This window comes from Amblyomma americanum, chromosome 1, assembly GCF_052857255.1.
Source record: "Amblyomma americanum isolate KBUSLIRL-KWMA chromosome 1, ASM5285725v1, whole genome shotgun sequence".
NCBI classification, from domain to species: domain Eukaryota; kingdom Metazoa; phylum Arthropoda; class Arachnida; order Ixodida; family Ixodidae; genus Amblyomma; species Amblyomma americanum.
In genome coordinates, this window is record NC_135497.1 from 188,083,550 (window position 1) to 188,096,940 (window position 13,391).

Below are 13,391 nucleotides of genomic sequence, written 5' to 3' on the forward strand. Positions count from 1 at the left end.
TGAAATTCAACTTGGCTTAAATTCAACTTGGCTGAAATTCAACTTGGCTGAAATTCAACTTGGCTGAAATTCAACTTGTCTGAAATTCAACTTGTTCAGAATCACTCATTTGCAATCGCTTATTTGCAATCGCTCTTCATTTTTGTAATTAGCACATGGTGCGCATATAATATGGTAATATGGTAATATAATATAATATGGTAATAGCACATGTAATAGCACATGGCACATGTGACTGTCGAAACAGTGCTGCCAAGCTCACTGTTTTCAGACATATTTACTTCCAAGAACATGAAAGACGGGGACAAAAAGAAGAAACACAGGACGAGTGCTGTTGCTAATAAAAATGTATAACCGAGTCGCCTGTTTAGCTATAATGTTGATATTCACTGGATTTGTGTTTGATAGGCAGCAAAATATGTCCCAGTTACGATATGAATAGTGTTGAATTTAATTGAAACAGATAGTTCACTGCTAGATTCAGAACACTAAAAAAAAAAAGCTCTGGGTTTGCTATGCGCACCATTGTGTACACGATGTCTGAAAGGTTAAAGGTGTCCAGCATATAATGTCATTTACATTACAGAAATGTAACAAGGCTTGAGTGGCCTGGGCATAGAAGACTCGAAAATTTGCTGTGGTTCAACCCAGCTGAACCTAGTAAGATGAGCAAAGAGCTCGGCTATGCCTGGTTAAGCAAGGTTAGACTTTTCTCCTGTCTCTGCTCTCATTCTTCATCCGTCTCTGTATCGTATGTCACACGTTTTCGCTGTAACGCAGCTTGTCTGCGAGCTCTATCAGCCAGATGATCTGACTCTGCTTGCCTTCTGTTGCAAATCGTTTGCCGCGAGGGCCGGCACGCTGTTCAGCAGTGATGTCGTCTAGCGAGGCTTTGCCAGACAGCCACTTTTTATTTTGTCCCTCTCCACTCTGAGCATTCGATTTGGTGAGCAGTGGCACAGGTGTTATTCATGGCGAGGGAGGCAGCGGCGAGGAGCGAGCGCAGCTGTGGCACGACGGCGAGCGAGGCACATGATCCGACGTCACAGCCAAACCTCTGCCCCTCATCCTTGTTGAAGCTAAGTCATTGTCAAGCGGTTTTGACCTTGAGCTGGCATGCAGAGAGTAGAGCTTTTCACTCTGAAAGAGCATTCTCTTCCAGGCATTTCTTGAAAAGATGAAGAAACAATGCCAATGTATAAGCATTTGAAGCAATTCAGTTTTTGCTCTCCATTCACTAGCCTCTAATCTTCATGAAGCTTATGTTGAATTGACGCCTGGGCTCTAAAGATGCTCAGAGGGATAAGAACCTGGACCAGAACCTTAAATCCCAGAAGTGCTTTTTTTTTTCTTACAGTGCCTCCATTTTTACTATACTATAAGCACGTGTAAGGGCCGCACCCGTGTATGGATCGCACCGTTTTTCCAGGAAATGTTAAAAAAAATAATATCCCTGTAAGGGCCGCACCCAACTTTCCATGACCCGACCCATGAGAGAATAGCCTTCGAAATGCATGCACTGTGGCCTCTGCGATCAGCTCAGGATGCGAGCAATGGTGCACTTGATCGCGGAGGCAAGGCATGCGCACAGAAGCTTCCAGGTGCCGCTCATGGATGGCACCCGAGGTCGCGGCTCATCATCATCATCGTCAACTTTTTCTTCCGTCGCGAGCTCCCGCTATCCATATCGGCATCAGTATGACCAGCTCCACCCTTTTGCGGCTGTCAAAGGCACGGGAGTTGTGGTAGTGTGTTAGTTCACCATAGCTGTGGCTTTCATGTGCTGCCACCGAGCATTGCAGTTTTAGCATGATGGGCAAGCGCCTTAATAGATACACGGCTGGGAGTTTGCTGTCGAACACAGCACGCGTGCGGCGGGCAGGAAATTCGACGTGGCCGAGAAGTGCGTCCGACGTTGGTGCAACCAAAAGAATACATTGAGGAATACAAGCTGCGAAAAGTGCGTTTTCCGAGGGAGGCCGTGCAAGTTTCCTGAACTGGAAGAATAGCTGCTCTGCTAAGTGATGGAAGCGCGGAACAACGGCTACACGTTGACAGTGGACATGCTGCGCGATTTCTTGTGGGATGAGCGTGTACCAGAGCACAGCACCAGCTTGCAGTCTGAATACTCCGTGCGTGATGATTGAACGTACAATAAATAGTGCTCATTTCGATTGGTGTGTTTTTACTTATAAAAACCTTTTTTTCACACATCGCGTGTAAAGGCCACACCCTAAAAATTGGCCCTCAAATCTTAAAAAAAAAGCTACAGCCGCGTTTATACGGTAGGTTGCAAGAAAGGCTCCATTCCTGGCTGCAACAGTCGCATGCACTCTTATACCCACGAAAAGCACCCACAGCCAAGCTGGAGCAACTGCAGCATTAGAAGCATAGCAAAACAAGAATGTGCTTCAGACAAATCTGTGACAGGTGATTATGTTATCTAGCCATAGTCTATGCCGGCTGCATTATTAACAGGCACCAGTGGATGAAAATTTCAACATGGGCATGAAAGCAAATGCAGGTGAGACAGCCGAACTGCATTTGTTGGTAGATTTCTTGCACTGGAAAGACATATGTGACTGAAGTCACCAGCTGATGGCAAACAAATACTGGCAAACAAATACAAGCAAAAATTCAACTTCAAGCTCTCTACTGCTCCTTATTTATGATTCCTTCTGCTCTAACAAGCTCAATGTCTTAGCAGCACAGTTTGTTTGCCCAACTTGCTGCAAGATTGACTAGGTAGCTGATGTGCCGCAAAACATTAAACATCAGTTTTAAAACCGTTAAACGGGAAGCTTCACTAGCCCATTCATCTTCTGCGTAAGCAGAGAGATGGGAGTCATGACACTGAATGTGCTTGTTTACATGCAGCTGTCAGACGCAACAGTTGAACACGTCAATAACGCACAGGAGAGCAATTTTTGTGAAATCAAGGTTACACCTGAAGCCACAGTTCTCCACTGTACACAATACTACTGGCAGCAAGTGCAAGAACATTGTCTAGTATTAGCATATGGAGCACGTGACAGGTGCTTGGCACAGCTGGCAAGTTTGAGTGGTGCAACCTGGTGGCAAGATTGGTGGTTAATGGCTACTGTGTTCATCTCCATCTGACAGGTAGTGGAAAGCGTAGAGGAAGCACTGGTGGTAGCTGTAGTGGTGAGTATGTCCTGTGAATGCCAAATGCACTGGGGACACGCAAGACATACAACGTGTCGGGCAGATAGACTACTGTACAGACAGACTACTGTACTGCTAAAAGTTACATGTCGCGCATACTCACAGGCAGTAAGTAAAAAAAAAAAGTCCATTTGGTGCAAATTAACACTGGAACGGAGACATGGTCTCCGAGGTTTGTTAGTAATACAAGGAAATGCTGCCAACTATTCAAGAATTTGAACATTATATACAGTCGATGACCGAAAATTCAGACGCCTGATTTTTCGGACATGCTTGATTATTCAAACTTTTTCGTGGCACCGCAACATGGCCCATAGAGCAAATGTGTAAGAGTGCCTGAAATTTCGGACGCATTGCAACCGACCGCTCTATTTTCCAGACCTCGTCCGCACTCGCCGCCAATACCCAAGCTGCCATATAATGTGTACAGTGAAACCTCATTAATTCAAACTGCAGAAGAGATCAAAAGCTTGATCAAAGAAAATGAAATTCAAGCTTAAAGGGAGCCTCTTAACTTGCGATGCTGAAATTCTGCACGAGTCAGCACATTGCGCCTGCTTGGTTTCGAATTCATACTTGTCTTGAATGTTCTGCGCCGCACGAACTTGAACCATAGTCAGAGTTCGGGGAACTCACCTATGCCGAATTTTTCGTCCCAAATGCGGAAAGAGGTAGCAGTGAAGCGCGTGGGAGGCGTACGGTCTCACGTAGACGGTGAGCGCGGGAGGAAATGGTGGTGCATTTCAAAGCAAGGTCAGCACACCCACGGCAAAATGCACCGCAACCCTGACTCTTTTATTGTAAAACCTTAAACAACTGGCGTTTCGATGACAGGCAAGATGCCTCATTATACGCGAGCCACCGCAGAGTGCATATCGCCGGATACGATGCCAATTTTGGCTCTAGTTGCTAGGCCTAATGATGAAGGACAACACCGACGGAGCGCTTGCTTCGGCCGTTTCTCAGTACTTATTGTTTTGCCATCTTTGCATTCTCATTCCAGGCCCATCGTACTGCAGACGCAGTGCAGTTCGCACAATGGTGTGCTCGCTTTCCTGTTTAGACTTTGTCCCAACCCATGCGTCCATCGGCGACATGCCGAGGGCAGCACATCTAGGCCGAGCTCGTGAAAGCGATCGCTGCCCGTTGTCCGTGCACATGTTGCACGACGAAATTTAGTCATGAGGAGCTTTAGAATGTGTGCAATACAACTGACCGCTTCCTCCGGCATATTGGTAATAAGTTCGTGATTTTTACAGTGAAATTTGATTTTCCAAACTGCCCAATTTTTCGGTCGTTTGCGCGGTCCCTAGACAGTCCGAAAAATCGGTCGCTGAGTGTATTTTAAAATCAAATCATGTTGTTCTACTCATCATTACTCAGCTTGAATCCAACGTTTGAATATTTGCACACCCTAACAAGAAACCGGGCTTTCAACAAAATTTGGAGCGGTGCTGTGAGGTCAGAATCCCTATGACCAAGTGTCCTGCAAACTAGTTTTGATCACTCAAAACGCCGAAAGCTGGTTAAGAGTGCTTACACATGAGAACGTGCATGGAAAATCCAGTAGAAGCTGACTCTTCAATTTCCTCTACAAAAACATGGTATCAAGTAAACTAACTAAAGAGACTGCTTAAAGAGGCCTGATGTGCAGCCCTTCCCAAGACCTACTAATGTCCCAAGTACACTAATAACACTCACCTGTTCCATTTGTGATTGGTGCACTGACCACATTCTTGTACGGAATGAGAAGAGAAATGTCAAGTCCCTTAAAGCTTTCCGAGAGGCTGTGGGTCTCATACCATGAAACCAACTCCTAAATAGTAAGTAAAGAAAAAGTTTTTTAGCATCAACTTGCATGTACTCCAGCCCAGCATTTAAAACACTATTGACACAAGCAAAGTTTTAAAATGTAAAATAAATATACCATTGTAAGAACTCTGACCAATGCTTGATTAGATTCTCACGTACACAGGTGCACACACAGGAAAATGCAGCTTGTTCCTGCACCCTATAATTACTAGACACCCCAAGACTACTAAACTAGCTTTCCTCTACACAGTACTCATGAAAGAAAGGCTACTACACACCAATGCTTCCCTTTGTAGCATCAATCTCTCTTCTTATCCCTCCCTCATTTGCTGCTTGCTCACTTAAGGTCTATCCCTATTCTCCTGTAAGTTAAAAAAAAATAAGCCCAAACAAGGCAACTTTTCCACCAAAATTCACCCAACAAGGTCGCATGAACAGTTAATTTCACCATGCTTAAATATTATACCTTAGGATCATTTTATGCAGTCAAGCAAAAACTTTACAGGCTTCATTCCAGAAATAACAAAGATCAGCTGAAAAATGCACCTATGAGCAAAGGTGACTGGACGATAGGAGGTCTGAAGAAATTGACTTTCCCTACAGCCTGAAAATTTGGCTTGCTTAAGGGGGGATGTGGGTCTTAAAACAACTTTTTTTTAATTTATGGTAGGATTCCTACTAAAATCATTCTAAGTGTATTTTTGTAAGCAGAATCCAAATATGCAATAATAGTTTCAATAGCAGAATTATAATTTGAGTTAGGTCTCTTTGATTCAGGCCATTAATCAAAAAATGTTTACAAATTATTTGAAATATTTACAGAATTGAATCACCCAAGATGCTGTGTGGCGATGCTGTTTTATATTTGCCTTAGAGAAAATAGACTGGTAAAAAAATCTATGAACAGAACGTACAAAACGGGTTGGCTAGAATAAAGTAAAATCCAGTAAAAATAGCATCACCACACAGCTCTACTCTTCCTGAATCAAGCTCATTCAATAGCCCAAGGCCAACTAGAGAAAAAGCCCATATGGCAGAGACTATTCATAAAATCACGAATGGAGATAAAGAGGCTTGAAATCTGTGTGCGCTTATTGAGTTGCAGGAAATCGAGTTGCAGGAAAGCACTTGTAGCTTTTTGCTGCACTGATGTGATGCCATCTTGAGAGGTGCCAAAAGAAAGGGCATGAAACAAGCTTTAAAACGGTAGAAAAATGGCGGTGATGGGAGAGCAGTTTTGGAATTGCATTCACATGAAGTGGAGCATCATCTCGAAGCGGCCACTTCTTTTCGCAACTCTAAGTATTTTTTTTTCGTACTTGCATGGTCACACTAATTCAACGTTGGTCGAGAGGGTTGTGATGTCACACGTTGAGCTGTGGAATGAAAATGACTAAACCGGAGCTAAATTGTGGCAATGAGGTTGTAGCATGACAGAAATTTCATCGTGACATATAAGGAAGTAAAGTAAATTATCTCGCTGAAAAGAATTTTGGAGTAATTAGTAGTTCGAATTCGAACTCATGACCCTTGAGTTCTGACATGTTACCCCTGGGCCATTGAAGTTCGTTCTACATGGTTAAACGGAGAACTTGTGTGCCTTGTGGGGCATCACATGTTCTAGTATGCTTATTGATGTATGCAAATCAGTGTGTGTAATAAAAAGGTATTATAATTAAGGAAGTAGCAAATAACCATTAATGCTATCACGTCATACTCTTAAGGCAGAGCTTGAGTGCCCCCCTAATCTTGAGCGTGCATATTTGCAGAGATTGAGTTTGAAGTATATTTAGTAAAAAAACTATTTACCCAAAAATCCATTTTTTCAAAATTTTTTTTTGCAAATCTCAAGACCTACACCCCCCCTTAAGTTTGGCTTCTTTCACAACCTCCATGCTCGAGCTACTTTCGTAGCTGGGTCTAAAAAAAGTGATTCACTGCAACGTACCACTATGCTTCGAAACAACTTTGTCTCAGATAAGTAAAACTGGTTGTCATCGTAGCAGACTCGCATGTGCTTGACTTGGTTGTCAAAACTGTAATTGAAGAAAACAAAGTATAGAACATGTAAGCTGTGTACAGATGCAGTTCTAAGTAAAAACTTTACTCGATGCTAGATGCAAATGTACTGTGCGACGTCAGTGCACGTTAAAGAACCCCAGGTGGTCGAAATCTGCTGCCCTCCACTACGATGTCCCTCATAAAGCAAGTCGGTTTGGGACATTATATAAACCGCCAACCACTGAGAAATATTATGAATGAGCAATATTATATTCACCGCTGCAAATAGCGGTCGCTAAATCTCACATTGTATAGTGGTAATCGTCCTGTGACTTCCCACTTTGTCCATTTTTCACTGTCCATTTTTGTGAGACATTAACTGTGCATGCAAAGTGGCCAATGTGCACATGCATTTGTCGCTTGCACCTGTTGCCAACCCAAACTGTGCAAGTATGTGGGATAAGCTGGTGGCTCGTTTTAAACTAGTGCAACATGTGAGAGGATAGAGGAGGAGACACATGCATGTGCTGTGTGGCCGTGCGAACCAGATGGACAAACACAATGTGCAATATTTTCAGTTAAATGGTGCCATCTGGTAAAGTGGCATGGCTGTGTGGGGTTCAATGTCCAAAGCTGCACATGAACTATGAGGGACACCACCACTGCCAGCTCATCACACCACAGAGCCAAATTTAGCAAAATTATATCCCGGCAGTTAAGCAATAATTTAAACCCTTAAAAGCCCCAAATGGTTAATTCACCATTTCTGTGGCTCAGACTTGCTTGTTTGTCACTAATGCAGCATTTTAGCTACCATGCATAGAAAATCATGCGTATTTTACTAGGATACTGCTGTTTAGGAAAGAGAAACTGTGAATGAACAGCTTTTTAAAGGGACAGTCTACTGACATTTATTGACCTTTTTTTTTTTGTGGCAATCGAAACCTGCCTTGCCCAAATAAATGTATACCCGGCTATGGAGCTCCTACCAAAACCACAAGTTCTGCCCTGATTATTGTCATCATAGGGAAGGCTCTGTACGAATATGCCAAAATTTTATACTTGTCTCAGACAGCACATCATCCCTTTAATAAACGACATCTTAGTGTGCATGGTTCTAAAATGCGGCTACAGTGGCTAGGTGTTCTAACGTCAGCTGTGCAATCAGCCATAAAGAACTGAATTTCATTATGGTTCTCACTCACTTGATGCTGATAGCATAACCACCATTCTGCTTGGTGCTTATGCGCAAGAGGAAAGTGCCACTAGGTGACTTTTCCAGCAGAGATGTGGCCCCTTCTCTTTCCATGGGGCCAGCAAACCAGGGGTACTCCTCTAGGTTGAGATTGACGTAGCCATCACGACTTGGCAGTGCAGGAGGTGCTACCTGCATGCCCTGCTGCACTGAACCGTAGCCTCGGCCTAGAGGAGCTGGACACTCATATGAGCCACGCTTGTCCAGCTGCATGAGATTGCAGTCCTCACTTAGTACACTCAGATCAATGGAGACAAACAGCAAGCAAGCATTCAGGTGCTGACAAGAAGACATGCTACTGAGAGACAAAGGTTTAACATAACTGCTTTGTGCACAGCAAGAATAGAGACAACAAAGCTGCCATGACTATTTCTACAATGGGGTTTGTATGATGAGTTCATTTTAACACCCATATCATTTTGGTACAATTAACAGAAAGTTGGCCTAGCTAGTAGGACTTTACAATGTCATTACTGATGAATTTAGTAGCTAGCATGTTGCTTGCTTTTACAAATTCAAGCTTAAATTCTGCTGGTCTTTAACACCATTATTTCAACAAGCCCATAAAATGACTCCTCTATGTTGGGTTGATACATCGCCTAAAGATGTCCAATTTCTGCACAAGTGCCACTCGGGCATAAGCATGTTGAAGTTGAAAGAGCTTTGAACCGATAGTTGATCAACCCAATGTCTAAGTGAATGCTGCTACAGAGGCAATTTCCACTGCACTAATGTCATAGCCTATCGAGTTCATGAAAAATTATAGAAGTCCAATATTTCAGAGGCCTTTGAGTGACAGCAGCATACATTAACAAATGCAACACACAGAACTAGGAGCTGCAAAACAGGATTCAATACAAGTAGGTCACTCTGAAAGAGGAAAAAGTAGTTATGAAAAAATTTCTGCCTCAAATATCAATGATGCCACAAAAAAACTGACAAAAGCCTGTTGAAAGATGTACAAATGCAACTACAGGCTACAGCACACCAAAAACATGGCATTGATTTTAAGAAAAACAATTACTTTACAAAAACCAGAAAAAGTATTTTGCAGTTTTTAAATCTGTGGAATGACTGCTTTAGAATACACAAAAGTAAGTGGGAACTGGGGGACTGCAGGTACTTGGTGTAAGATTACTAAATCTCTCAATGGCCACTAACTTTGCACTACAGTATGTAATACCACAAATTGTTTGAATATTAGGAGACCTTAAAGGCCCTTGATTTCACTTTCACTCAAAGTATCTATGTTGCACAGGTACAGTAAACCATCTTTGACACAATTGTAGCCGCCGCGGTGGCTGAGTGGTTATGGCGCTCGGCTGCTGGCCCGAAAGACGCGGGTTCGATCCCGGCCGCGGTGGTCGAATTTCGATGGAGGCGAAATTCTAGAGGCCCGTGCGATGTCAGTGCACGTTAAAGAACCCCAGGAGGTCGAATCCTTCACTACGGCGTCCCTCATAGCCTGAGTCGTTTTCGGACGTTAAACCCTCATAAACCAAACCACAAACCAAACCATCTTTGACTTGTAATTGTATACCTTTAAGTACTGATCAGTTTGAAAGTTCTTTACGACCTAAAACTCCAATCAGTAAACATCTGTTAGTCCCTGCTTATCTCAAACAGTTTTCCTGATGAAACGCTACTATTTCAAAATCTCGCCAGTGAAAGCTTGAGAAAAGAATCACCAGCCAGAGGTTTGTGTGGCCAACAGTACATGCCAAAAACTGTCACGAACTGTGCTGCAAAATAATAAACTAACCTGGCTAGGAAAATGTAAATGGCACCCCTTGCCACTGCTCTCTGTTTAGCACAATGCTGCTGGAATGTGCTGCCCCTGTTCCCCGCTTTTAAGCTGGGAGAATTGATGGTGGAGATGTGGGGTGACCATATATTTCCCAGAGCAACAACAGCTGAGCAGAGCAAGAGAAGGGACATGCAGGAATATGAGGTACCTCTGATGGGCTGCCATTATGCAGCAATTAACTTGCTAGCTGGTCTGGCAGAGGAAGAGCTCAGAAGATGGGTTCTCAAGCTGTGCAGCAGACAGTGTCCCTATAATCCAGGGTGCCCTAGCAAGCTATTCTTTTCAAGTTACCCAACTAGAAGTTCCCCGACTTGGTGTCTATGCACAATGCACAATGTTGCACAATGCACAATGCACAATATGCACAATGTTCCTACGCAATGCTATGCAGAGAAAATGCACACCTGTGCAACCTAATGGTTATGGCGCTCGGCTGCTGACCCGAAAGACGAGGGTCTGATCCCGGCCGCAGCGGTCAAATTTCAATGGAGGCGAAATCCTAGAGGCCCTAGTACTGTGCGATGTCAGTGCACATTACCCAGGTGGTCGAAATTTCTGCAGCCCTTCACTACGGAGTCCCTCATAGCCTGAGTCACTTTGAGATGTTAAACACCCATAAACTAAACCAAACCAAAACCTGTGCAACCACATTAACATTGTATAAATGAATGCTTTACTTAATTACATAAACAACCCTATACATATAGAAGTGAGGCCTCTATCCTTCAGCAAATCCTTGACAGCCATGAATAGCATCCAGAACAGAAAAGCTTCCCCTTTCAAACATTTAACTTTCCTCACCTCCTCCACACATGCAGCTGGAAAAAAGCCTTCTTCTGTTGTCCTTTGCAGACGGCCCTGACAAAAATAGAACGACACAGAACTGTAAGTACGACAACAGCACGACAAAAATTACCATTCTCGATATATTTTAGAGTTGTTCTAGAAAAAAAATTGAAAAATTTTGTTTCGCTGAGGACTTGCTCGAGAGGCAACAGGAAATTCTCATTCAATGGAACAGCAGTGGCCTGTGTTAAATGACAGACAGCTTTGACTACAATTAATGGGCTGCAACACTTTGTAAAACAGCAATTACAGCATTAGATTATTATTTACTTACTGTTTCCAGAAAGGGGTGATAAGTGGATGTTACAAATGTTTACTAGATCAAAGAGCAACTGCAAAAATTTTTGCTAGTAGCCAGTGCCAGAAGCTTTAAATAGCTTGTGTTTAGTACCGCTGCTGGCTGCTCGGAAAAATGTTCAGGAGTTTCCATTGAAACAACCACGGGCAGAGCCAAACTGAAGCTAAGAAGCCAAACACACTTTTACAGTTGTTTACAAACAGCTCTCCTGAGAATGAAATTGTCTGTCCATCATTTACCGCTCTGACAATGCCAGTTCTCTGTGCCGATGTTTACAGCCACCAAATAATAAATACTGGCACAACAGATACTACAGAAAAACAATGAAACCTTTTTCCACCTCCATCAATTTTTTTTTTATTTGCATGAAGGCTGAAACTTTTTTTCTAACCATGAATTTTATTCTTTTTTCAGCATCAAGGTTGTCCCCTTCTAAATAGTTCCCCCTACAGCAGTTGCGCAGCAATGGAAGCGTTTTTACAGTCTTCGTGGCAGTTCTGGAAGGCTTCTGCTACTTTTCAGCTCGTCTATTGTGCTCTTCTTGATACTATCGAAAGTACCAAAGCGGCGCCCCTTCCAGTCATTTTTGAGCCGAAGGAATAGAAAGAAGTTGCAGGAACTGAGATCCGGTGAATACGGGGGGAGGAACCATTGGAATGCTATTTTTTGCCGAATGTTCATTGGTGGAGATTGCAGTGTAACAGGGCGCATTGTCGTGGTGAAGCATCCGATTGCGTGCAATACCTGGTCACACTCGTGCCACCCATTTCCAGAGTCTTTCAAGGACTTCCTGATAAAAAACCTGATAGATAGTTTGTCCTAGAGGCACAAATTCTTTGTGGACAATCCCCAGCCGACTGCCAAAAAAAAAGCAAATTAGCCTCTATTAGATTTTGGATTTGCTCATTCTCATTTGACTAGGGTGGGGAGGGTTTGCAGTGTGCCCCTGCCAACTTTGGCATTTTGTCATGGGATCATATTAAAAAAATCCATGATTCATCACCTGTAATAATGCGACCGAAGAATTCTGCGTCACTTTCAGGGTGGTCCAGAGGATCAAGACACACATTTTCCAGGTTGTTATTCTGCTCAGTCTTGAGGTTCTTTGGAACCATCTTTGTGCACACTTTTCCCATGTCCAAATCCTGCCTTAAAATTTGACGGTCAGCAAATACATTCAAACTCAACTCATTACTCATGAGTCTCCATCAAATGACGACCTGACCTCAAGACATGTCACTCTTAAACTCAACTCATTACTCATGAGTCTCCATCAAGTGACGACCTGACCTCAAGACATGTCACTCTTTACACACTGTCATCTGTTCTCGAGGTTGAAGGTCTTCTAGCATTCACTTTGTCATCCCTTTCTCAGCCTTCTAAAAAGGCCTCGTGCCATCTGGGCACGTGTGCCCTGGATAGGGAATGTTCTCCATAAGCCCTTTGCAACTTCACAAAAGATGCAGTAGAGGTTTCGCCAAGTTTCACACAAAATTCGTCGGTGCCGCGATGTTGCTGATACTTCTGCTGGTCCGTATTTGTAACGCAGCTACATGTAGCTACTTCAGCAAGTTCAAACTGTTCATGGTGTCAAAGACACGATTCAACCTAACTGCCATGTGAAAGGGGAGGCAACAGCTTTGTCAGTTCATACTCAGTGTTGCCAGTCTCATTACTTTTCTAACACACCATGTATGTAAACATATGACTGAATTAAAACTGCAAAGGAAATATGACAATTAGAATATATGACAAAATTTCTCACAAGGCAAAGTTAGTTAAAGAAACAGGGACACCAAATTTAGGTTGCATGCTCTGTCTCTGAAATCATGTGCAAGACATCAGTAAACAGGAATCACAAAATGGAATTTGCCTGAATCTGGTAAATAACTTACAGTTTGATTTTTTTCTCCCACGCTGCCCAATTTCAGTTTCAACAGCTGAGCGGTGGTTATGACGTCACCGAGTAGTTCAGACAACATTGAGAACTCATGAAGTATATAAAAACAGTATTGTAATAGCTGATTGTTTTTTGTCCTGCTGGCTCTTGAGGGAGGCTGGCATAAGAATTAGTATAAATTAAAATGGCAAAGGAGCAATTATACTCTAGTTTTTTGTAACTCATGTGACTTCAACTCATCTGTGACAACACAGCCATCATTTGGCTATTGAAAGTGAAACAGGAT

The 13,391-nt window shown here is 43.0% G+C and overlaps 1 protein-coding gene across 4 annotated transcripts in view; it reads right to left on the minus strand.

Annotated features, from left to right (window-relative positions):
* Positions 1-13,391, minus strand: part of LOC144114387 (proto-oncogene vav-like) — a 196,643-nt gene that overhangs the window by 21,874 nt on the left and 161,378 nt on the right. For all 4 annotated transcript variants that reach the window (XM_077648087.1, XM_077648085.1, XM_077648084.1 and 1 more), the window contains 4 exons: positions 10,863-10,919; positions 8,205-8,461; positions 6,947-7,034; positions 4,888-5,002 (listed from right to left, as the gene is read on the minus strand). In XM_077648087.1, coding sequence (XP_077504213.1) covers positions 4,888-5,002; positions 6,947-7,034; positions 8,205-8,461; positions 10,863-10,919 — 517 coding nt within the window. The remainder of the gene's footprint in view (positions 1-4,887; positions 5,003-6,946; positions 7,035-8,204; positions 8,462-10,862; positions 10,920-13,391) is intronic.